The following is a 26,837-nucleotide window of genomic DNA, read 5'->3' as shown; positions in this document are numbered from 1 at the left end:
ACTAACACTATTTATAAATTATAATTAACCATTAATTTCTATTATTATAAATATCTAGTATAATAAAATTAATTAAGTTAAACAAAATAACTCCTTAGAGTCGTTTGAACTTTACTTTTTGAAAAATGATTCCCTATTTTAATAATGTCTTTACATTATTTAACATTTTAGAAAAAATTATTTATAACTTGAACAATGATAAACTGAGACTGTTACTCATTAAATCATTAAAATGGCTCTTACCGAATTACCTTCAAATTGCAACAGTTGTCACAGGCGATCTTTGAAAAATTAACATACCTTCTAAAACTAGATCAAAGCTTTAAGGGCTTAATTTTTTTTACCAATTAACATGAAAATATCAATAAAAACAATTTTACCTCCTGCAGTTCTGAATCGACGAACCATTCTAATGTAGCGGCTGGCAGGGAGTAGTCAGACGTGCAGTTGACAAGCGCCTGTTCTCCCGCGTTCACAAATGTTGGAAGACCGGTTATCAGCGGTTCGTATTCTGGTAACACTGTGAAAAGTAAGCTATTTTAAAACCTCACACGCATTTGCTAGTGAGAACATCTATAAAGTTACGAGAGCAAGACTGGCTATTTTGCGCGGTCAGCTGTGATCGTACTTTCCCTTTCAAAGATTTTAAGTAGTTCATGATGTTTACATCTGTCGCTTATCACTGAAAACATTTTTTTTTATACAACTAGGTTGGTAAACAAGCGTACGGCTCGCCTGACGGTAAGCGAATATCGTAGCTTATAGACGTCTGCTACACCAGATATTCCTCCAGGAGCTCTGGTCACCTTACTCACAAACAGGAATACAACACAGCTTGAAGACAGTATTATTTAGCTGTGATCTTCTGTAAGGTCGAGGTACTACCCCAGTCGGGCTGCTCTATATTTTGAACTCAAATGATCATGTCTATCGTTAATTTGCAAGTTATTGTTATCAAATTATTCTTATAGCTAGTTTTGAATCAATTTATTACAATAATTACGTTTAGCAACAATTTTGCTCCGGTTATAATATAATTATAGTGGGGATGGTAGTGACCAAAGTGTATTCTTCATTTCAAAATAGTTTTTTTTTTCCATCAAAGTTTTAGTTTCACTCACACAGGGGAAATATCGTATTATATAAAACCTTTTCGATTATGACATGGCACAATGTATACTCATCCACAAAATATAATAATAAGAATTTGAAGTTTTATTAGGAATTTAGTTGTTAAAACATTTCTAATTTCAAAAATGTTGAATTTTAAATATGTTTAATGTTTAAAATATACTTGTGGTGTACAATAGAGTATAAATAAATAAATAATTCCAAAAATTATTGTTTAAATAATCTTTAATAAGACATAAATTTCTTCATTAAAACGGATTTTTTTAAATTAAATTCAAGGAAAACATTATATAAAAAATTAAAGCGAATGAAACAACAATTTTAATTACACCAATAATGTCTTAATTTTACCGTATGCTTAGATTAACTGTACGTACTGTTTCTTAATTAATTAAACTGGAAAGAGGCTTTATACGTTGTTAGTATTTCATTTACCAATGCATTATTTTCCTCTAAATGAGAAAATATAAATATTGCTTTTTGAAAATGTAAAAAATGTATATAAGATTTGCGTTTGAAAATAACTAGCAATGTATATTACTTAAATTAACAATATAAAATTATCAATCTACAATGATTACTTAATTGTAAAAAAGTCAATAATTATCGTTATTCACTAGATTTTGGTTTTGATTGTCGACAGTATAAAATTACATAAATAATTTAAAAAAGTTTACTAGTAATAATATAGTTTTACAAACGTTATATTATACAGTCGTGTGACTGAACTTATGTCACTTCCGTTATATATTTTTCTTACAGTTTTAGTCTCACATTTTTCTCAGTTCTGTCGCCCAGCCAAATGTCAAGCCTGCCGTAAGGAACTTCGTTCCAATATAACCTAACTAATTAATGTTTATTACGCTTATATCACATCTGGCGTTTTTAAATTTGGTATTGTTAACTTATTTTTTTTTTTTCGGAAATCTTATGAAGTTAGTTTTTTTATGATAAGAAAATGCGTAATAATTAGTACAAAAAAGCTTTATTCGTCAAATAAAATTTATGGGATAATATATTGGTAGCTATAAACTCTAGATATAAATAATAAAGAAGACTTTGTCCAGCAATAAGACAGATAAGGTACTTTCAAATTAGTTTAGCAGTAATATTTTTGTGTTGTTAGTAGATTATTATAATAATAATTAAAATTAGCTATTGCCATTTGTCGTTTCTTCGTAAGAATGTCTTAGATTTCACAAAATTTATCATAAAAATGAGGGAAATATATTTATGAAAGCTTTCTTCTTTCTTTTGGAAAACGATGGAGGAGCTACTTATTAAATAATAAGTAAGTAGTATAAGTAATATTCTCAAATTTTAAAAGTCTGAAAGTAAGAGTAATGAAATTGTACAATTTATTTTAATACCAGTAACTTACTAAAATAATGTCATGCAATATAGCTACTCTTAACTTCGTTATTTTTGTTTTTTTTTTTTTGTAATTAAACTTTTTAAGTCAGGTTCAAATCTCGAAACCTACCAGCTAACGTCATATTGGCTGATTTTCTATTTACTTCAAATCTTGGCCCTTCGCTGGATACTTCACATGTGTACTTTGCTGTTCCAGATTCTGGTCTGACCGTGATGACACAGGAAAAAGAGTCGCAGGAGCTGTTCGTGATGGAAACTCCACTACTATTGAACGCTCTGGTTTCGTACTGAAAAGAAAAAAAAAAAAAAACGTTTATTTATTCAGTTATTAAGGACCAACAGAAGATACAATATAAATGTTTTAATCATACTTAATAGGTCATGATAATTATGATTTAATTTCCATAATTTATACTTTACCCAATACCAAAGCTATATTTCCAGTTCTAGAAACTTCGATCTCGTGATATTTTTAAAGCTATCTTGAATTATGTAGCAGAGTATATCCGGGCGAGAAAATCCGGGGACGTAAGCTATTTTTCAATAACCCTCTAGTTTTCTCGCTTTCGGAAATATCGGACGGTATACAGAATTTAATTTCCTTACAGATGACGTAGACAGGTCAGAAATCGAAATTACTAAGAAAAGGAATACAAGTTTAGTTTAATATTACTGAATTTTGTCAAGTATTCAACGTCAACATCTCTTCTCAACATATCACGACATGTTGAGAAGAGATGTTGAAATATCTAGTCACACGGAGCAAAAATCAAATAATACTATTAACAACCGCTCTGGTGTATTGGTGCGTTTTATATTCGGATTTGTACAAATATTCGTTTTCGGTCTGGTAATCTGCCCTTGTTGATTTTTCCATCGTGTCTCGAAACACACGTAAAGTGCTGGATAGCCCCGACTAGCCTCCTACTATAAGAATAAATAGACTTATGCTCAGCTGTGAGGCTAAATTAACCGATCTACTAAAAACATAATTATGTTTGCTCGCAAACGAAAAAAAAACCGACTTCAATTACACTAACTTTTTACGGGGTACCGATTTTGATGATTTTTAATTTAATCGAAAGTTGATATTTATCGTGTAGTCATATTTAAATTTCATCGATATCTGATAACAACTTTTTGAGCGCGTTTGATTTACTTGACTATTTTTTCGTCTACCTACGTTGTATAATTATTACTTGTCGATGTAATTGAAGTCGGTTTTGTTTTCGTTTGCGAGCAAATACAATTATTCTAATTGCATTCGTTATTTTTTATTTAAATAGCCAGTTCTTTATTATTATGTTGGTAAAATCGGAAAATATTATTCGTATTTTATATCGATATGTAATCTGTATTTTAAATATGATTTCAAAAAACACGATTTACTGAAAATACCGAGCTAAGCTCGGTCACCTAGGTACTGTGTATAATACAACGAAAGTCGATGAATGATAATAGTTTTAATCGAAAGCTGATGCTTGTCCTGTAGTTCAATTTAAATTATAATACCATTTAAAATGTAATCGTGATCTGATAGAGAGCTACTTTTTGAGTAATACTTGATGACGCGTATTTACTTGGCCATTTTTCGTCTACTTACGTTGTATTACTTGTCGATGTAAATGAAGTCGGCGTTTTTTTCGTTTGCGAGCAAACACAATTATTCTTTTTAGCATTTAACCTTCACAATCCAGTAGGCCCAGCACACCACGACGCTCGAATAATTCCCTATTTAGCTTTTAGGTTTCCACTACGATAGTTTATGTTAATTTTATTAGTTTGCTGTGACCCTTTTTTTGCTGCAGGGGTTGTGCGTTTGATTCTTGCATCGAGTCTGTGTATTTATAATATATGTATATTTGTCCAATTTTTTTAGCTTTATTAGTTGGCTGCTTCCTATAATACAGGAGATAAGTTGTGTACCTTAAGAAGAAATGACTGCGTGTATATGGTAGAGACATTTATTTTTTTACTATTTTTAAATTGTAATTTATTAACCTTTTGAACTTTAACGATTGAAGACCCTTTACAAAGCCCTTTCAATATTTTAAAACTGTTATAAGTCAGAACATAATCGTATTCAAAAGTAGTAAATGTCTAACGCATTTAAATTCAGGCGGGTTTCCGAACCCTTTCAATAAGGAATTCTTATTAGGGTTGTCCCTTCGCGGATTTCTCGCAAAACCATTCAATCAATCGAAATTCTTGCATTTATTTGGTTTTGTATTTGAAGAGGGATATTCGGTCCTTTATGGAATTAAGCTTTTATTACAGACAGTAATTTATTTATTGTAGGCATTAAATGACGTCACCAGCGTGGTGACTATGGGAAAAACACGCCACGTTCACGCCATTTTTAGCGCGAACTTGTGGAGGCCTATGTCCAGCTGGACTGCAATAGGCTGAAGTGATTAAATTACTTTTGGTGTTCTGATTTCGATTTATAAAATCAGTTCTGTTTAGAGGATCCTGAGAATTCAAGGTTAAAAAGATACACAGTTTGCCTTGAACTGACCATTGGTGACGCATATATCAGAATGACAGGGAAATTCGTCGCGGTTTCAAGTTGCCTTATTTTATGCTAACACTGTCTTAATTTTGAGTATTTTTTTTTCAAGGCATAAGTTCACGTTTCTAAAAGTTTTCAATATAATAATAATAATAAAATTAATTAACTTTATTTATTAAAATAAATAACATTATTGATTATGGACGCCAAAGCTTATTATTCATTATTTTATAGTGGATAGAACACGAGGACTGAGTGGAACAGCATAATGTTTGAATTTCATCGTAGAGGTTTTTAGTTTGAATTTGTATTACAAATTTATAGAGTAGATGAAATGAATAAATAATAAAACAATAATAATACATGTAAAGAGAAAGTCTATTTCGTACGGAGGATAAAATTTTTCTATGAAACAAAAATTATTTTCCACCGCAAATATGGAAGGTAACCTAATTTAAAATTTTATGACATCATAAGTTCGTTCTTGTGTTGATGTTATAATTCACTCACTAACACCGTATTATAGAACAGCATCGTAAACATAAATACGAAACCTTTGGTCTAAATCCCTGCAAATTATAATATTGAAGCCGTTTTTACCAGATCCTTTATTATAATAATCACAAACGGAATTCCGACATAACCAAATTCTACGTTTTCTGTTATTACCTTTTACCACGTTATAATGAAATTTCAGCGTTTTTGTCTCGTTTACAATTTCCCATGTTTTGACATTTCGTGCGTTATCATGTAAATGTAGGTTCTGTTTTAGTAACCCCTATTTTTAATTTAGTAAACGATACCTAAATGCCTAATGTAAATTATTTGATTTTATGTTAAATCAAAGTATAAATTGACAAAGTCACTACTGTACCGTGCCAGATCGATAAAATAGCGGTACAAACTTTTTAATAATATTTTTAGCAAAAATAAATACCCCTATGAAGATTATATAAACGTACCTTCTTGCAATAACATATAGGTATTTTACTAGGGTGCATAGAAAAACGAGAGATATTAAGTTAGACTTAATACTCCTACTTAAATACTTATACAGGCATTTTTAAGATATCCATACAAATAAATAGAATTGGAGTGTCTGTTTGCAAGATGAAATAATCGCTTTTTACTAATTGCATATGTATGTATACGCCATACATATACCAAAATAACATTTTTTTAAAATTTGTCTGTCTGTCGGTTTGTTCCGGAAAATTTCTGAAACAGCTGGACTGATTTTCACGAGACTGTCACCGGCAGATAGCTGATGTAATAAGGAGTAACTAAGGCTACTTTTATTTTTTAAATTTATTTATTTTATAACTCTGCGAACTGAACAATAACTTTTTTTTAAATTCCACGCGGACGAAGTCGCGTGTACAGCTAGTGTTAAATAAAAATGTCTAATAGAAGTAGCACTGTAGTTACAAAGTAAATTGCGATATGTTTCAGATGTCTATCACATTTTTTATTTAAGCAATTAACATGTTTTAATTAAACTAAACTTGCTTGCACCCACCACCGAAATTTTAATACTTCTTTATTATTATTTTAAGCACATAATATGCAGGCATATACTCGACATAATATATAATAATACACAGTGCAAAATCATTATGGCTTTAACGCTTCCCTGTAATCGGATAAAAATAATTTAACTACATTACTGTTAAGTAATAGAATATGGTTTCATGAGAATAGACTGACCAATTTACAAGGTAACGAAATATAACGGTCGAATATTCTCATAGTTTACCCCCCGGGAACTGGGATAATGTAATATAACTGAGAGCTCACCTTGGGGGGTAAATTAGTCAGCACAATAGGCAATTTATTCGGAGAATCCCATGATTATATCCGCTGTTCTATTTATATATGTTGCAGTCAGAACTCTTAACCAGTCAAAAGTACTATTGACTAGCGAAATCAGTCAAAAGTACTTTTGACTGGACAAGTTGGTCAAAAGTGGTTTTGACTGAAAATTATTGGTTATTAGTACTTTTGACTGCAAATTCGCGGTTAAAAATACTTTTGACTGACGCTCTCCGTCAAAAGTAGTTTTAACTGCAAAAAAGCGTCAGTCAAAAGCACTATTAACTCGTTAGATGTGAATAAATTTAGTCAAATAATCCTGATAAACCATAATAAATTTATGCCCGCGATCTTCTTGCGACTGCATGTCAATCAGATCGACTTGGCAGCGGCTGTTCATTTCAGTGTGCAGGATCGGTTTCTAAACCTAACCCATCCTTTTATTGCTTTTCTTCCTTTGGCATACTTCGCACATTGATAAATATAATTATATTAATCATTTATTTTGTAACGACCCCATGCCCTATAGAAATATGAGCAGCATCAATAATGTCGTAAATTTCCTCAGCCGGCGAAAATATTTGACAGGTTCTGTGTTTGTAACTAATTTTTTTATACCACAAACTTCAATGTGTTAAAGCGTTGTAGTCTACTGTACTGTAATGGTGTTTCCTTTTCATTAAATTTCGCGTCTTCCACATCCATTGCAAACTTTTCAAATTTTTCTTTTGTCATCACATTAAAATGACTATCTTTCATATCTTCCATCGCTAAAATTCTTTGCAAAAAGCCTTCTTTCTTTTCGTAGTCACTCATTTTTGTTCTAATATCAGCACGTTCTCCACTAATAATGAGTAATATAAAAGTTTATATGTGCGTTTGTCGTTATTTTTATCGACCACCTTAACTTTTTAAGAGTTTTGACTGATACAACCAGTCAAAACCACTTTTGACGGAATCATTTAGTCAAAAGTACTTTTAACCAGCTCCATTGGGCAAAAGTACTTTTAACTGTTATTTTAGTCAAAAGTATTATTGACTAAAGCAAACGGTCAAAAGTACTTCTGACTGATTTTGCTAGTCAATAGTGCTTTTGACTGGTTAAGAGTTTTGACTGCAACATATACATATATATTGATATTTTTATGATTACAATTTTTAAGATAAAATTTCTTTGGTCATGATTGCTATGATCTATCTGACAATGTCACGCTATTGAATATAGGTCAATAATAATAATAAAATTAAAATAAATAAAATATTTATTTGTGTTAGTGTTCTGGTGAACGTTAATTAATACAAAGTGGACTGTATATATATATATATATATATATATATATATATATATATATATATATATCTGGTTTATTAGCCGTTTCGGGAACAAAAAATATGAATGCAGCAAATATTAAATAGACAGTCTTAGGCGTAGAAACAAAGGGTCGTTGACGTGTCGTAGGTCGAGCCGCCGTTGTCCTCGCTCCGATCCGATGGTGGGGCTGTCCCTCCGTCCCTCGCCGCGCACCGCGCCCGTGGTGTTCCGTTAGTCCGCAACAATTTGTTTTCTCTCACACAAAATAGACACAAGGTACAAATTTCATCAATAACAAAGCAAAATATGTGTGAGAGACTGGCGACTGTACTAGGAGACCTGTATTACAGATTGCCAGTCCCTCTACATCTGGATCGAATGGAATTTTAATACTTGATGTATTTTATCTGTAAAATTATTACAAATATACTCACAATTAAATGGGTACATGTAATAAAATGTAATAATATACTCACACTTAAATGGGTACATGTAATAAAATAAATAAAAATCATTTATTTCTATAAACTCTTTTACAATTCATCGCCGTGTCTTCTCAGTAAGTAGTCAGAGACACTTGTATTGGGAATGACTCGCTATGGATGCTACACTTACCCATACATGTGATGGTGCATGTATGGGTTAGTGTATGTATTTGTTAACGTTCAAGCCAAAAGTTATTTTCAATAAAAATAACTTTCAGCTTTACTTTGTGCTGTAATACACAGCTGAACACGTATTGCTTTAATAACAACAATAAAACCTATACATCTAGTAAGCATACATCTAATAAATCTATTACACATTAAATTGATTTAAATTAACAACGTAACTTGGTTTACTAATAAATTATTAAATTGAATACTATATTTACCTTTATTTGATTTTTGTGTGGTTCTAGATTAAAGGTTAACCATTAAACACCTTTATACGCTCTCAAAATTTTATTAAGATTGTGACCTCGATCGTCAACCTCCTTTTGATATTCAATATTGACAAAATCATCTTTGATACTTTGGCACTATGGAAAACCATTATAGATAATCAAATAATTGAAAATGATATAACAGAAAACATGACTACTACAAACTATTACTTAAGGCCTCGCCAAGATCTCTTACGGTATAATAGACTTATCACTAAGAATCTGCTTTGCATCTCTTTGATACAGCTTCATTAGCCGAATATCTTATGCAATACTTAAAGCTTTCGATCTTACTAATCAATGTGCTTTATTTTGTTCAAGCTGTGCCTCAAGATGCAGGCAACCCCACAACTCCATTATCGCACATCTTGTACATTGGAAATTTCGATATCAAAATAATACACCATGTTATTCAGACTACCAGTTGTATCCTGTGGTTTTCACCTGCGACAAACGTGTGCATAAAACGAATTGGTTACAAAGTAAAAAAGTCACTGCAAGGTGGTTTATGAAAACAAAATTAAGTTAGATCTCCAGAAACAAAACTGTGAAAAGTGCATGGAATTTTATGAAGAAGATTTCCTGACAGACAAAAACTTTTCAAATAATCTATTCACATAAAGACACTTATAATCCCTTTCCCCAATTATATCTAGTGTACACAAAATCAGGTTACATATCTAGCTTTACTTTTATTATATGTAACTTTACACACAATCTTTCAATAAAAAAAAAAGTAAAAAAAATCCTTTCTTAGTGGCAATTTTTTCCTATTTGTTCTGATAATTTTCTCAAAAGAAAAAAAAAATTGCCAGAGAAAGGAACAATACGTGTTTTGTTTAACCAAGGCTGTTTAAACAAACATCTATTTATTCTATATATACTCATATTTTTTGTTCTACTAAATGTATATATATGAGAAATATATTTGTTTATGTTAGGGGTATGAACCCAAGACTTTACCAAATATACTATCTCTGAAAACAACGAGTTGCAAATAGATTAATATATGTGGTAGTACGTTGTGCGAGTACGGTAAAACCTCTCACTTTTTTTTTGTAACATTCTATTTCTTTCTCTCTTTCTCATCTAAATTTAATTCATTAACATTTCGACATAACATACTATTCTTCTATATATAGTACGTATACCTTTGAACGTCAAATTTTTTTCCATTACTTTCTTTTGTTAAACTTTTTTTGTTAGAAAGAAATCAATCTACTAATGATAATGACATCGTTATCATTAGCCATGAGAATGTTCATTATATTTAATTACTGCTTTTCTTTGTCCAATTATTGTTAAATTCTTCCTGTACAATAAAGATTTTCTCGTGTGGAGTGTAGTAATGGTGAAAATTCCATTAATGCGCATAGTCACAAGTTTGATTCTCGATCAAAGTGGATATTTGTATTTGTAGAAATATTTGTTTTTGATCTCAGTACTGATATCTATAATTCGTCTCGTCATATCCCAAGAGCGTATAAGTTTGTCGTTGATAATTTTAATAATACACAACTGACATACTATAAAAAAGAACTCAATAGTGTGTCATTAGAGAAGTTCATGTCTGACAGTAAAGTAAAATAAATATAAATAAAATAATAAGTATATCTATAAACTATCTTATTGATTGAAAACATAACCTCAATATTATCCGCACTTATAATTACAAGTATAAATATTTTTTTTAAATAATATATAAATTAATTACGCAGCCTGAAAATAATAAATAGTAATCACTTAATGAGTATTCTAACAAAGCAGCTCTATTTCGAAATTGAAACCATAAACGAATTGCAACTACGGTTTATTTCGCACAATCAGATAAAAATATCTTCTAATTCATTAGCTCTGTCAAAAACTTAAAGATTTATCTCAACATGATACCAACATTTCGTAATTTCTTTGAAAGCCTCTCAAAGGCTCTATCAAAAATAATAACGTAAACATTTTTTTTCGACTCGCTTTTGATACGGATATTAATTAGATATAATGTGATTATTACTACCAACCCTTTTACGTTGAAAGCGAAATATTAATAAATTTTAATGTGCAGTAAATGAAAAGTATTATTAGGTCTTAATGCAACTCGAAATTTTTATTATTAATTGTTTTATTGCTTAAAGAGATAATATTGATTAGGTTGATAAGGGACTTGTGCCTAAATAGTGGCACCGAAATAAAAAAAATATACGGTACATATTACGGTAAGCAGTTCTGGACGCTTGGTAACACTGGAAGTATCAAAAATGCGTTGTCAATCTTTTTTTTATTGCAATTTTTATTTTAAAACTATATTTTATACTTTAATATCTAGATTTAGAATATTTAACAAAGTTTGTTATAATAATTATAAACGAGTATTTAAAAAAAAGACAAAATATTAATGTATGTAGGAGTATAGATAAGTTGATTGATAAAATTTTATATCCAGCAGTATAAATAAGGTGGAGACAAAGTGAACATTGCGGGGATAACGAGAAATGTATAAGAATACAGAATAAGCAGAGTCAATAAATATTTTAAGAATCATTTGCACTAATACTAATCTATCCCTTGTCCCTTGTGTACATTGTCTTAAGCATGTACACTATTGGTATATTGTTGTGTATCTTTGTATATATATTATATAACTATGTTTAGATTTTGATTTTGTTTGATTTCTGCATCTGTAACAACCTTGCATTGTCGTTTGCGCACTCTTCACAGCACTGTTTTCTAATTTACTATCATTGTCGCCTGGAAGAGATCGCTATTAGCAATAAGGTCAGGATAATAGCGGTAAGGATAACTCTGCGTTTTCCTGAAGAGGGGCCAGTGTCTAAATCGACTGCAATAGACGGACTAAAGCCAATGATGATGATGATGATGATGATGACCTTTGAATATTTATTTGTTTGTGCCAAATGGTTCTAAATTATACATTTTTTGTATGCAATAAAGTTTTAATAAAATAAAATAATTATGTAATATACATCGCATAAATTTAAAAATACAAAAGAAAATATGTAAATGAAAAAAACATTAATTAAAATTTAAAACATACAAATTAAAATATTTTAATATGGATTTCACAGTCGGATAATTTATGATAATTTTGGTATAAATATTTTTATATTTATTCATAGCGAAGTGCTCAGAATATGCTGTTCCGGGCGCTTTATTAAAAACGTGTAGCTTATGCACATTGAAATTTAGCCGCCAGTTAAAATTTATCGCCTATAAATTAGTTCACCGGCTTAAAGCTACACCGGCGTAAAAATATCAGTATATATATACGAGTATATACTGTGCTTTCAAGTACAAAAGTTTTAATAAAAGTTTTATCAAGTGCATTTAGTTATTTACACGATAGTATAACACAAGCAAACGATTTTAAATTTTCGTCTGTCTGTCTATTTCTCTAGGCTTTCGTAACTATTATTTATTATTATTGGTTTTGGTTTTGTAGCTATTGCGCTGGCGGTTGCAGGTTCGATCCGCACATGACAAACATTTGTATTGGCCATAAAGATGTTTGGCATGGTTTAGGTGTTTGTGCAGTCCTTGTGGGTTTCCCCACCGTGTCTCGGAGAGCACGTTAAGCCGTCGGTCCCGATTGTTATACCTAACCCAATCTACCTATACAATTTTGACGCTCACAAAACACTGTCCGATATTAATGCAATTAGGTTTTAGACAAGAATTAGGCCTATGATTCCTGAATCAAAATTTTCGATAGGTTTACCACGACTTAAATATAATGCAAAATAATTTTTTTAGCCACGGCTCTCTCAGCACTACTCTTTCTTCAGGTCTAGTATGAAACGATTATACATTTATTTAAAACTTTTGACAAGTATTGCTTTATTAAAAAGAACTTCTCTAAAAATACTAATATAATATAAATAATAATGAATGAAATACGATAATATCGTCTAAATTAATAATTATTTAGACAAAGCTGAGTAAAATATTTGTAATTGAATACGAAACACAATCCTATTCACAAAATGTAAATTTAATTTACGCTGTTCGACGCTACAATTTTATCTTAAGGTTATGTCGATCGATTGACTTTTTTAGTAATTGTTACATTTATTTTACCCATTTTTTAATTTAAATTCGCTTAGCCTTCGAATTTCCTAATATTCGTGTAGCTTTAATTTTTTTTATATTTTACTTACCGCAGATTTGGAGTTTTACCTTAAAATATTTACTTTATAAGCTTTTAGTATTACAAGAATGTCATGGTTGAAATTATTTTCAAACCTGATATAATACGACAATGACGATATTTTTACGTAAGTATATGTTGAAAGTTTTAAAAGAAATTTATTAATTTAGACAAAGCTTTCTTAACCTGTTACAGATTTTTACCAGGCAATAGTCTTGAAATGACCACCATCGTATTAGTAACAGAATACAATGAAAATTTGAAAAAGAAACGACATTAAGAATAAAAAATTAAATGTTGATAATAGTTTACCACATATATTTAAGAAAATAAAACAATTTTGAAAAGAGAAAAAAAAGTCATAAAAATAAATTTTATTAAGGATAATATCGCTTAACTTCCGTAACTAATCAATCATTAATGACTTGAAATTGTTTGCGTGTGAAATCTAACAATTAAAACAAACATGATCATATTATCTAATCACACGCGAGTACAAATATATAACAGAAGTCAGCACAAAGATTAATGAATATCCATCAAGTATAAGAACATGTTACAAATAAGTATGATAATATTTTATTTAAGATATTTTTTTATTTAGGTGTTTTAGGAGTAAATTAAAGTATATATTTTTTTTGTTTATTCTTAAAAAATATCTCTATATTATGTTAGCTTGCTATATAAATAAATAAATAAGGTTACCAATTTAAATACTGTATCATAATATCATACCATATTTTTATTTAACGAAAAACATGTTAGGCAAATATTGAGTAGAGATCGCTCCCATTTACGTTGTTACGTATTTTCGTAATTGTCACTGCTATCAGGCCTAGGCGTTATAGCATGTGCTGAAAGTATCTTCTATTTATCGTAACGAACTATATAATCCGAGACTGTACATAATCCAGGAGACTGTTAGAACGTAAATAGCTGGTTTTACTTACTTAACTTTAATAAGTTTATATTCATTCACAGTGAAAATCAAAATATTTTTTAATAAAATTAATGTTCTTGCAATTCTATTATGTACAAAGATCTTCAGGTGTAATTTACTGAAAGGTCAAGTAATACCGAAGCAGCGCATTAAAGGAATTAAGCAGTGCTTAGTTTGAAGTGGATCTTAGCTGAAGAATCGAAATCTCTTGGTTTCGTAATAATTGTTTTTTTTTTTTTTTGTTTTGTTATAATTTAGTGAGACGTTCTTGCATTGAAAAGTTATTAAGAGTCTTCAATACGTTTCGAACACATTTCTTTCAGTAATTTTTATAAAGACAATATCAAGAGTTATTGTTAAAACAAATCTCTTTGTATGATTTTTAGGTTTAATATAACAAATAAATATTAAGCTGATGTCATGAGAGATAAAGAAGGCATTATATTAGAATACTATATGAATGCTCTATTAAGATTATTCAATTATGTCACAATCTTGACGTATATCAATTGTCTATTTGAGTTAGAGCTAATAAAGTAATACTGAGAGTAAAAACAATAAACGAATAAATGACCTTCCGTTGTACTTTTGAACCCTGTATCAGAGGTCCGGAAACACACACGACTTATAAGCACAAACGCATGCCACTAAAAACATCTAAATTACTTATAAAATCGTTTGTCATGTTTCGGGGTCGAACCAGCCAGTTGATGTGACCGCTGTGCCAGCTTGTCAATAGTCATAATGATGTTTTTATTTTTCTTTTATTTAAAATATATTTGACTGCCAAACATCATATAATGTGTCACGAAATTAGTAATAGATATAAATTGATAACAACCTTTTTTACCTGACTGCAAAGTAAGGTGTGCAGTACTCAATGTTTGATATTGCTTAAATTTATGTCGCCGGCTTTGTGTAATTATACAATTATTATCTTGTTCCAGCCTTTTCAGTGGACTTTCTAGTAGTTTTTCTTCACGCAGACGGTTTTTTTATTATTATTATCGCGCATGCTTAACTTTAACTTTTATGTCCCACAAGGTTGGCAAACAAGAATACAGTCCGCTGGAAGGTAAGCGGTTATTGTAGCCAGAAGGCTGCAAAACCCGAAGTATTGCGCTTGAATTGCCGCAATTGCAGAAATTACGCGCATTAAGCTGATGAGCTATTTTAGATTCTGAAGAAGATTGTTTATGTTGTGTCCCCTCACAATACAAATAATGATATATATATTGGCATTTCCTTTTATTAATTTGTTTAATTTAAAAATTCTATGAAACTCATATGGCCGTTGATTATTAAATAGCTATAAACACCATTGTTATTCATTGTGTACGAAAAGCTTTTAAAATGTCGATAATAACTATATTCCAGATAATGAAACTTAATAATGCCATAAATTAAAATTAATATCCACAAAATGATAAATGTGATAATTTAATTGAAACGAGTCCGCTTCTGTACAATAGAATTTATATTCGGGATATTCTGAAATTCGTCATAAATATAAGGTTAGGGTTCAATACTTTTAATTGTAAATATCTTAAGTTACATCGCGAATCGTAACAAAATGTGGATGTTTTAATAGTCAATAATTTTATAAATGGTAACCTGCAGTGGAATAACAATGAGGAATCAGTTTTAATACATGAAAAAGTGTAAGCTCCGATGCGCGACTAGAGTTTACTCCTTTTGACTATCTAAATAGGCACAAAAAAGGCTTACTAGTCTAAGAAAAAATTGATACCATATCAAATGGTAAATGACGAATCGAATAACGCCATCTATCGATGATATGTTATGAGGAGATGGCATTATTAGAAAACGTCGTTACGCCTTTAGACTACCTTGGCGCTACGAGAAACGTAACGAGATTATTCGTTCAGTAGATTCTGCTCCTCATATTTTCTTCATACCGGGATCCTTATTAAAATCGATTCTTAAGGAGTAAGATCCAAAAAACTTTTACTCAGAAGTGGGGCATTTACAGGCATCTTAAGCAGCGTTCATAGGTACGTCATACATAAAAACTCCCTCAAGAGAGTGGTGAAGAAAATGCAAATCGAAAAGAAAGAGTCTGAGTTTTTCATGTCTTTGAATAAAGTTATTATCTTTTATTATATTATGAGAAAACATGTAAGTCCCAAAATAAATTAAGGGAATTTATTAACACACAGGTATATAAATATAGTTATCATGCCTCGAGTCGTAGAAATCAACTTCGGCTTGAATAACGACATCGTCTAACATATGGGCACAATTAGACCCTAACACAAACTGCTATTAGCTATATTACGGAACACACCAACCCTTAGTAGTAAGTATGAAGGCGAGGTCGCAACTCCTATTTAAATAAAATTAAAGTCTAACATAACCCTAAAAGTAATCTCAGTCGAGATAAAAAAAGTGAATACAAATCTTGAATTATACTATCAGGGCAAGAACTTGGGTCGTTTGCCGTCTCTAATGGTATTTTTATTCTGAATAAAATAGAAACTTGCTCCTTATTTATTTACTTGCGTTAAATTAGCTTGTATAATACAACGTTTAAGAAATAAAACTAGCATTTGTCATGCTAATCTTCAAACGCATTATAAAGCCAGAAAATGAGATTATTCAGAACGAAGACACATTTTATTTACATAAATATCATTATGTAAACATAATTTTTATTTTCATAATATATTATTGCATTAAAACGTGTATTTTAAAGAAATGTGAATAAATAACATTCAACTTACTACATTGAACTTAATTTAATTGAAAGCTGTTGTATAATTAAATAAACCTTTGAAGTGGGTTATGGTTCTATCATTTTTGATAAGATTTTAACTTTATATAATTAGGATGTTTTCAGAATATACCTACGTATTTTTTTTTCGGAACGAGATCGGCAAACAAGCGTTTGGCTCACCTGGTGGTAACCGAGTACCGTAGCTTATAGACGCCGGCAACATCAGAAACATCGCAACCCTATCCCTAATCTCCCAGAGGAGCTCTGGTCACCTTACTCACCAACAGAAACACAATACTGCTTGAAAACTGTATTATTTAGCTATGGTCATCGTGTAAGGTCGAATTACTACCCCAGTCCCGCTACTCCATATTTTGAGCAGAAAATACCTGTGTATGCCTCTCCTTGTCTGTGTGTGTGTGTGTGTGTGTGTGTGTGTGTGTGTGTGTGTGTGTGTGGGTGTGGGTGTATGTGTGTGTTTTTTTTCTTGCGTGAGGATCCTCGATCGTCGATCCTCGGTATGAGACGGTGCGTCCACCTACCCTTTACTGCGGCATCCCACTGTTGTTGCCATTGGGTTATGCTGTTCTGCCTCCCTTCAGTTCTGAGCTCCTCAGCGCTCAGTGTGATTGACCTCTTCCGTTGGTATAGGGTTCGTCTTTCCTCGACTAGAACTTTAAGGGGTAAAGTTCCGGCGATAACAGACACTGCTTTCTCCGAAACTGTGCTAAAGGCACTGGCCACTCGTTAGGTACCCCGACGGTACACCGGTCCAACTTTTCGCTATGATTCCTGGGTATCTAGTGCGTCCGCCCAAATCGATACCCCATATGTGAGCACTGATGTGATCACTGAAGACAGTAGTTAGCCTCCTATTCTGCTCTGGGCCTCCGATGCTAGGCATCAGCCGTGCCAGGCTAGCAACCAGTGTTGATGCTTTGGCACTCACGTGTTCGACTTGTTGCTTAAAGTTGAGTGCGGCATCAACCATCACTCCCAGATATCGGATATATGGTTGCGATGTGATTTCTTGCTCGCCGACTTTGAGCGTGATTGTTTCCACCACTTTTCTGGTGGTACAGGAACAGCTTCAGTCTTCTGTTTAGCCAGTTGCAGGTTCATTGACTCCATCCACCGGGCAATTTTCTCGAAGGTGATACCGAACATATGGTTCATCTCATCAAGGTGTTTGGTGCCGAACACTACGGCTACGTCATCCGCATATGCTACAAGTTTGACGCTTCTTGGAAACGGTAATCTCAGGAGCCCGTCATACATGACGTTTCACAGCAGTGGGCAAGAACCGAACCCTGCGGTACACCTCCAGTGATACAATACTCTCTTGGACCGCTCTTCGTGTCATACGTTAGGGCTCTAAAGTAGGGCTCGTGAAGTAGCTTGCTACGATTCTCCGAAGATATCCTTTTTTCGAGGGCTCGCATGATGCAGTCCCAGTTGTGTGTGTGTGTGTGTTTGTTTTTTTTGTGTAAGGAGGAAAAAATCTTTTAAAAACACCGCCGTGAAAGATGATGGTCGCTATTGTGGGATTTTCTCTTACAAAAAAAAACCCTCACTCTCCAGCCTCTGATCTCCACGGTACCACCGTTAGGCATTACTTCACAGGAGGAGGAACCAGCCGCTCTTCCTTCAGGTAGGTAAGTTCTTATCTTTTATTTCTAGGTCTTTATTTAGTTGACAAGCTGTTATAGTAAACTATAAACACGAATGTTCTGGACAAACATTTTAGATTCGATGACGACAAAATCAAAATTGAACGACTTGTAAGCAAAACGAATCGTTTTTCGAATATCACAACCGGACTTTGACTCCTTAACTAAGTTACTTATATGTACAGATGAGTGTGTTGAATTCTCTCTCCAAATAGTTAGAAACAAGATGTCCACCCGATGGTTTGAATATTTGCTTGGCTCTAAAACATTTACTAAACCGTTTCGACGCGCACACACAAAGCAACGTTGCCAAAGTTTATCACATCACATTTGATTAAAATGTTAGCTGAACTGTTAGTATTTAAAGAGTAAATAACAGAACTGTTGGAAATTAAAATATTAAATGTTTTACAAAACAGACTTCTAAAAAAGATACATGTCTCAACTCTGCTCGAATTGTTTTACTGTCGATTCGAATAAAATTAACTTTAGCGAAAGTAGACAGGTATAAAATTACATTTTAATCTTAATTTACCCAACAATTTAAGTTAATAAAATTGTACCACTGACTACTCGAGTAAAACACCAGATATACTTGTAAAAATTAATGTACTCGTACTTACTGTTAATTAAATTATGAATGTAAGACGGATGTTTGTCCGGTCTTAAAACCAATACCCGTAATTTGGTTTGATGATCGATATAAGATAATTCTAATGCTCGCAAACGGTCCGAGAGTATTCTACCAACGTCGCTAATTACGTTAACTGCGGCTGATGGATCAATACAAAAAACAAATTTACTTCTGATTTTTATATTTAGAAAAATTACAACATGTGAAACCTTTACGTTGCGAGAAAAAGAAATGAGAATTTTATTTAAAACAATTATGAAATTATTTTAAAATATTTCGAAACCGCTGTGGTGGCGGCTCTTGATAGGGCGGACGTTTCTTGTTTCGTTTTTTGTAGAGCATAGAAAATACTTGCTCGATATTACTAATTAGAGTACCGTATTATATTCTTTACTTACGTATTTTTTTAAACATGTATACTGCGTACGTGTTTAAACAAATATAATATAAAAAATATTTTTATTATGAACCTTAGGAAGCAATATTATTAAAACAACTTTATAATAATAATAATAATAAATGTTTATTTCATCAATAACCAACACATTACAATACTAACACAAAGGTTGACTTCTTCTTTTGAGTGCAATAAGCTCCCGTGCCAGAAGAAGTCACTCTTCCTTAACACACTCATACTTAATAAAAAGTTATAAGACGAAGCAAACTAAGCTTTACAAATAATACAAAACAATAAAAGAAAAAAGAAAATTGTTAGTAATAACCTGTGTGTGTGTGTGTGTGTGTGTGTGTGTGGTTTTTGTGTATAAAGACTAAGTATTTAGATATCCAAACCTATTTACAAAATATGCTCAAATAAAACTTCTGTATCTTCATAATTTAAAGTTTTTAGCCACGCAGTTACTTTTTGCTTACATTCGCGCAGATTTAAAGGGTATATTTGTAGGATATTGTTACATTTATTATACAAGTGGGATGCAAGATATTGAAATTGTGACTGAGCAAATCTTGTGTGTGTCTGGATTTTCCTAACAACACTAGTGTTTGTTCGCTTATTTATATTTTTAGGGTTGAAGTCTGATTCAGTGTGTTTTTTTATTATTATATGTAATATAAAAAGTCTTCGAATGGAAAGTGTATCAGTTACGGTGTAAAGGTTCTGTGTTGAGAATTTGCGTTTTTTGAAATAACATACCTTTAGTAGGGCCCTCTGTGCTCTTTCTACCTTAATTAATGTGCTCTTGGTTGCACCTCCCCATACTGTGATACAATAAATGGAATTCTAAACATTTTTGAATATCATATCAAAAATTGACCGCTCCAGCGGGATTCGAACCCGCGTCTCCGACTGACCGTGTCGGCGCTCTAGCCAATTAAGCTATGGAACGATGTACCCGCTAGAGCGAAATTTTTGATATGATGATTTTTATTTTCGGTTTAAGCGAACCGTGGCGCCGTCTATAGTGAGTTCTTTATAGAGACCCGTAACTATTCAAAGTTTCATATTACAATAAAAATCTTTGACAGGAGACGACACCATGCTATTTTTAATAAGTACGATTTTTATTTTTGTGTTACCCTCACATTAGGAATTCTAAACATTTTTGAATATCATATCAAAAATTGACCGCTCCAGCGGGATTCGAACCCGCGTCTCCGACTGACCGTGTCGGCGCTCTAGCCAATTAAGCTATGGAACGATGTACCCGCTGGAGCGAAATTTTTGATATGATGATTTTTATTTTCGGTTTAAGCGAACCGTGGCGCCGTCTATAGTGAGTTCTTTACAGAGACCCGTAACTATTCAAAGTTTCATATTACAATGAAAATCTTTGACAGGAGACGACACCATGCTATTTTTAATAAGTACGATTTTTATTTTTGTGTTACCCTCACATTAGGAATTCTAAACATTTTTGAATATCATATCAAAAATTGACCGCTCCAGCGGGATTCGAACCCGCGTCTCCGACTGACCGTGTCGGCGCTCTAGCCAATTAAGCTATGGAACGATGTACCCGCTGGAGCGGTCAATTTTTGATATGATATTCAAAAATGTTTAGAATTCCTAATGTGAGGGTAACACAAAAATAAAAATCGTACTTACAATAAATGGAAATAGATTGAGCCAAGGCAGTATAAATTTTATTTATTAATATTTTTGTTGAAACATGTCGAAGGATTTTAAATATCCAGATTATTTTTGTAATCTAGAGGCAACCAGCTCAATATGGTCATGCCAAGAAAGCCTATAATCCAAGATGACACCCAAATATTTCACATTGTCAACCTTTTTTATAGAAGGACAGTGACATCCTAAGGCTCGCGAGATGTTAGAGCAATTATGCACCTTAATATCGAAATTACGTGGTTGCGTTCTATTGTTTAGTGAGAAAGTAACGTAATTAGTTTTTTGTGTATTGAGTGTAAGCAAATTATTTTTTAACCACTCGGCAACCACCTCCAGCCCCTCCTCCGCATCAGCCCTGACTAAATCCCATGCTGTATTTGAAAACACCACCGCTGTATCATCTGCATAGGAAAAAATACAGGCATTTCTTAATTTTAAGTTACAGAGGTCGTTAATGTAGACTAGGAACAGAGTAGGTCCCAAGACACTACCTTGTGGTACTCCGTAGTCTATAGCCTCACAGCTACTAACCAAGTCGCGTACTCCGTAGTCTATAGCCTCACAGCTACTAACCAAGTCGCCGACTTTAACCCCCTGAGTTCTGTTACAGAGGTAGTCCTTTATAAGCTTAAGTGGAGTATCTCTAAAACCTATGTTTTCCAGCTTCTTCACAAGGATAGGGATGCACACGGTGTCAAAGGCTTTTTTTAGGTCGACAAATACACCAAGGCCCTTGCGTTTGGTGTCCATTGAATTAACAACTAAAGAAGTCAGAGCTTCTACAGCATCAGCAGTTGATTTACCAGTCTAGAAGCCATATTGATTTTTTGCGATTACATCAAATTTTTTTAAATATTTTACAATACGAGTGTTTAAGACCTTTTCAACAATTTTTGATAATGAAGTTAACACTGATATTGGCCTGTAGTTGCTAATGTCGAGCTCATCCCCAACCTTGTATACTGGTGTTATAATAGATTCCTTTAACGATAAGGGAAATATGCCATTCTCAAAGCACAGATTTACGAGATGACAGATTATGGGTACAACATGAGATCGGGCGAGCTTCAGGAAGCTGGTAGGAATGCAATCCCATCCAGGGGCACTGTTTGTTTTTAAGCCAGTAAGCACCCTATGTACTTCCTCTTCATCGGTGTCAAGAAGAACAAACGAAGAAAGGCTTGGCATGCTCGGAGGTTCATTGGTATGCGTTTGTATTATGTTATCGGCAAGTTTTTTACCTATGCCACTAAAATACTTGTTTGTAAAGTTAAGCGATTCTGCTTGTGAGGACTTGCAGTGTAATAATTTTGAATTATCTGATTTCATCTGTTTTAAATTTGTTATAGCAAAAATACTGTTCCAAAGCTTCCTCGAATCACCCTCAGAGTCTTGCAATAGTTTCCTCTCGTAATTACGTTTAAGTTTTTTTATCAAATTGTTACAAAAATTGCGATAACGTCTGTAGGTGAGTCGAAGAATCTCATCAGTCGAATTTAGGCGAAGTCTATATTGTAATTTATTTCTGTGACGGATACAGCGGAGTATTCCAGGAGTAATCCAGGGTTTCAAAACACGCTTACTTTTGGGTACTTTGACAGTTTTCGTGTTTTCCTTAATTGATAACGTAATTTTGTTAATTAGCCCCTTGGCCACAAGCTCTGGATCTTTACACAGTAAGAGTTCTGTCAGATTTTTATTTGCTAGATCGTTACATGCATTCACATAATTGATGATTTGTTTAGTTTTATTGCATTCAATCATTTTATAAGTACTTTTTAAGTACAGCAGAACCATCGTGTGGTCAGTGACAGTAGTATTTAAGACTGAGATCTGCGCTACCAATTTTGCGTTATCTATTTTTATCATAATATGGTCGAGGCAAGTTTTGTCCCTGGTAGGTAGGTTGTGACCTGGCATTATATTATGACCTGCAAGCATTTCCAAATAATTGGTTCTGTTTCCGCGTTCAAAGGCCTGTTCAGTTTCCCCCGGGATAATATTAACGTTTATATCCCCAGCTATAACTACTGTGGTGTTAAAAGCAATTTTTTCCAGGTGATTTTTTAATGAATTGATAAACCCGCTTAAATCTAAAGTAGAGGGGGAACGATATATAGCAAGGATCTTTTTATCCTCAATTTGAATTTGAAGGCACGATGCATCTTGTAGGGGCACTTCGGTGATCCCAGCCGTGACACTATCTCTTATATAGACAACTACGCCATCACTTTTATTTTTATGTTTTGTTGTTGAATATGTCTTATAGTTAGGAATAGTCGGGATTGGTTTATAATCACAAAGCCAGCATTCAGTTAATATAATAACCGTAGGATCAAAATGTAATTGTGCAATTGACACCATAAAATCATCAAAATTTTGGTATACACTACGTATGTTTTGAACTATTAACGTGAAATCGAAATTTTGTATTTGAAAAAGTTGAGCAACATTTTCAATGTCACAGATAGTTGCGTTGGAGAATTTTAAACTGTCTATTTCCATCACATTCCGAAGTGTGATATCCATTATGTGGGTGGAAGTTGTAGTTAAAATATTGTTTTAGTTAATCTAGTAAATAATATAATTAAATAAATGCATCTTTTTTTTTAACATTTACTTTATACTTTAACATTTAAGTTGAACGATCTCAAAATCACTGAATCTACAATTTTTTTAAATAATTTCAACTAAAGCATTGTATCTAAAGTTCTTATTCCACAAAAAGAACTGTAAGGCTACTATTATAGATATCATCTGCCTATATATACTTACAATTATGTTACTAAACTCAGTGTAAGATCGACTTTAATTGGGTTTGGTTTACCTAATTGACCTTCCCTCATATGTCGTCTCTCAGTAACCTGTATACTGTAATCATGTTGATATGGCCCTTCGAGAAAAAAAGCTTTGCTGTTGACATTATCGTTATGGACCTCTTCAAGCTAACTACAGGCGTTCTACAAGACAACAGTCTTTCTTCGAACATAACATTTATATAATGTATGTAGTTGTATCTCTACTTCTGTCAAAGGTAAACTCAAAGATATATTAAAGTGTTAGCGATAAGTCTCTTATACTTAGCTTTTTTATTTGTAGTATGACCTTCCTGTCAGTAAAACAATGACAATATAATAATTATACATATAACTCTACAATAATAGAATTTTATTATCAATTATTAAAGAACAGAACAAATCGTGTACTTTTAAAACGGCTTCATGTAAACCATTATTAAATCAAAGTTTTTGATTTATATTTCTAGTTACGAGCTTTAAAATAAATAGAGACAGGAATGTAAATAAATTATACAACGTTTTTGTTCGTGTAAAATTTAATTGAAAAATTTTAAAATCTATGTACCACGCGCATAAAATTTTATTTAACCAAGATAAGTAATAAAACCTTTCTCATTTTAATTGTAATTATATATTATCCATCACAACTGCTATTGTTGTTGTTCTACTCGGTTTTAACGGGCCTGCATAATAGTATTGTACGTATTTATGAGGAAGTCTTGCCTGTCTATGATCTGTCAAATTAGTAAATTAACGAAAAAAAAAAAAAAATTTAGTTACTTGGCAATAATTATTAAACCTTTTGTATTTATAACCAAATATCATTTTTGTAATCTATTCTATAAAACGTAGAGCGTAGTAAAACCATTTATTGTTTTTGTGGCACAAATTGTTACTTATTTTTTTTTAATATATTTTTTAAATACCAAATACTATTATTATTTATTTATTTTGATTTTATTTATAGAATTTACAATTTAACCGGTAAAGTGCGAAAAGATCTTTTTCTCCATATAGAAAAGGATTGGAACCTAATCAACCACGCTGCTCCACTGTGCTTTAGAGAATAATATTTACCTACAAAGAGTAACGATTACAAGCAGACATCTACATATAAAATAAGACGTATGACCTATAACCATACCAGAATCAAATATTTATACTGCTAAGTGGGAATCGGACCCGTGAATGCCAGCGTTATAGGAGATTACACACACTACTATAGTAAAACGGCTGTCAACTTGATTTACAGAATGAGTTAAAATAAATAATGATATAATTTTTAATATTCATTGCTCACCGAAGACAAAAGGTAAGAAAAGCTATCGTTATAATAAAATTAAAGTCTTGATTTTAATCAAAGCAATAATTTAACACTTTCATTGTTGTTAATTTATTAAATATAATTTAAAATGTAAATCAAAGTAAATAAAGTATTGTTCGTTTAATCAAAGTCGATTTATAGGTAAAATATTTAAATACGTAATTTAATTACTTAAAATTAACACTTAAATATTTACTTTTGCAGCTTCACTTGCTATACAAGTACACACATTACTGATACTGGCACGTGTTCAACGTACTAATGAAATATTGTAATATTAATTATTTTGATTTGTTTTCGAATGCTTCAAAAACGCGCCTTCACAGATTCAAGTTTTGACTATCATTAAATTAGTGAACTAATTTCATGATTTTTGGTACAAATACCACATTATGTACACAGTTTGTATGCCTTACTCTATTTTAAATATTGTAACTATTGAAAAGGATAATTTTTAATGGTATATACGGTTGCTTAAAACTCATTCAAATAAATAAAAAACAGTCTCACTTTTAAATATTGATACAGATGTAAAAAAAATTGAAAACCACGTAAATAGATTTTTAAGACTAAAATGCAAACCAAATTTGTGAATAAAAAACATCATTAAATGATGCATCTATGGCCAGCAGATATTTGTTATTGTACAGATACTTGCATCTAGTATAAATTCTTTGGTCTATATCATTCTTAGCCTAATACTAAAAGTCGCATATCGTCTTTGTTGTTACGTCATTAAGTAGGAATTTATTTCAGTCAGAAGTAGTGTAATGAATGGAGCTTATAAACTAACGCTTCTTCAGTGTAAAAAGACATCTACAGTTTGATAATAATTCATTACATACATAAATACAATATTTCTATGCTAAACTCACTCTCAGTCAGGCATTTAATTTTGATTTTCCAACGACAAATTCATACAATCCATACAAATATTGATTTACTCTGTTATGCAAGATATCGTACGTTTAATTTGTATACATATTTTCTGCTTTGTAAGGATTTTATTACGTAAGCTGAATACGTAACATATAAAACCCACCACATTCTAATTCACTCAACGAACCAGCATTGATTGAGTAGCGAACATTGAATCACGATTGAAATATTGAGGCAATTAATAAATATATATATAAAGTCAACGTTTCCCACACCATATATCGGTAAGACTGATTTTATTCGAGTAATAAATCGAAAGGTAAATGTCACTTGAAGTTCGCTTGCTTCACAGGTATTTGTAGCGTGAGTGATTTAGTTAGTTAATTAAAATGATTATTACATTTTCTAAAACTTTTCCAATCTTATGCACTATTTTCTTAACTTTTTTTTTTCTTTTTTGGTAAAAACCTTCTATTAATTATTGAAAAAAGTTGTTTGGTAAATCTGTTATTGAGTTTTGAGCTTAGTTATATATTTAGTG

General features: G+C 31.9%; 1 protein-coding gene across 1 annotated transcript in view; it reads right to left on the bottom strand.

Moving 5' to 3' along the window:
* Positions 1-26,837, bottom strand: part of LOC123657220 — a 121,025-nt gene that overhangs the window by 12,894 nt on the left and 81,294 nt on the right. The window contains exons 3-4 of the mRNA XM_045592797.1: positions 2,615-2,792; positions 381-520 (exon numbers count right to left, since the gene is read on the bottom strand). Of these exons, the coding sequence (XP_045448753.1) occupies positions 381-520; positions 2,615-2,792 (318 nt within the window). The remainder of the gene's footprint in view (positions 1-380; positions 521-2,614; positions 2,793-26,837) is intronic.

The sequence above is a fragment of the Melitaea cinxia genome, chromosome 10 (assembly GCF_905220565.1).
Source record: "Melitaea cinxia chromosome 10, ilMelCinx1.1, whole genome shotgun sequence".
In the NCBI taxonomy this organism is placed as follows: domain Eukaryota; kingdom Metazoa; phylum Arthropoda; class Insecta; order Lepidoptera; family Nymphalidae; genus Melitaea; species Melitaea cinxia.
This window is presented reverse-complemented; position numbering and strand designations above follow the sequence as displayed.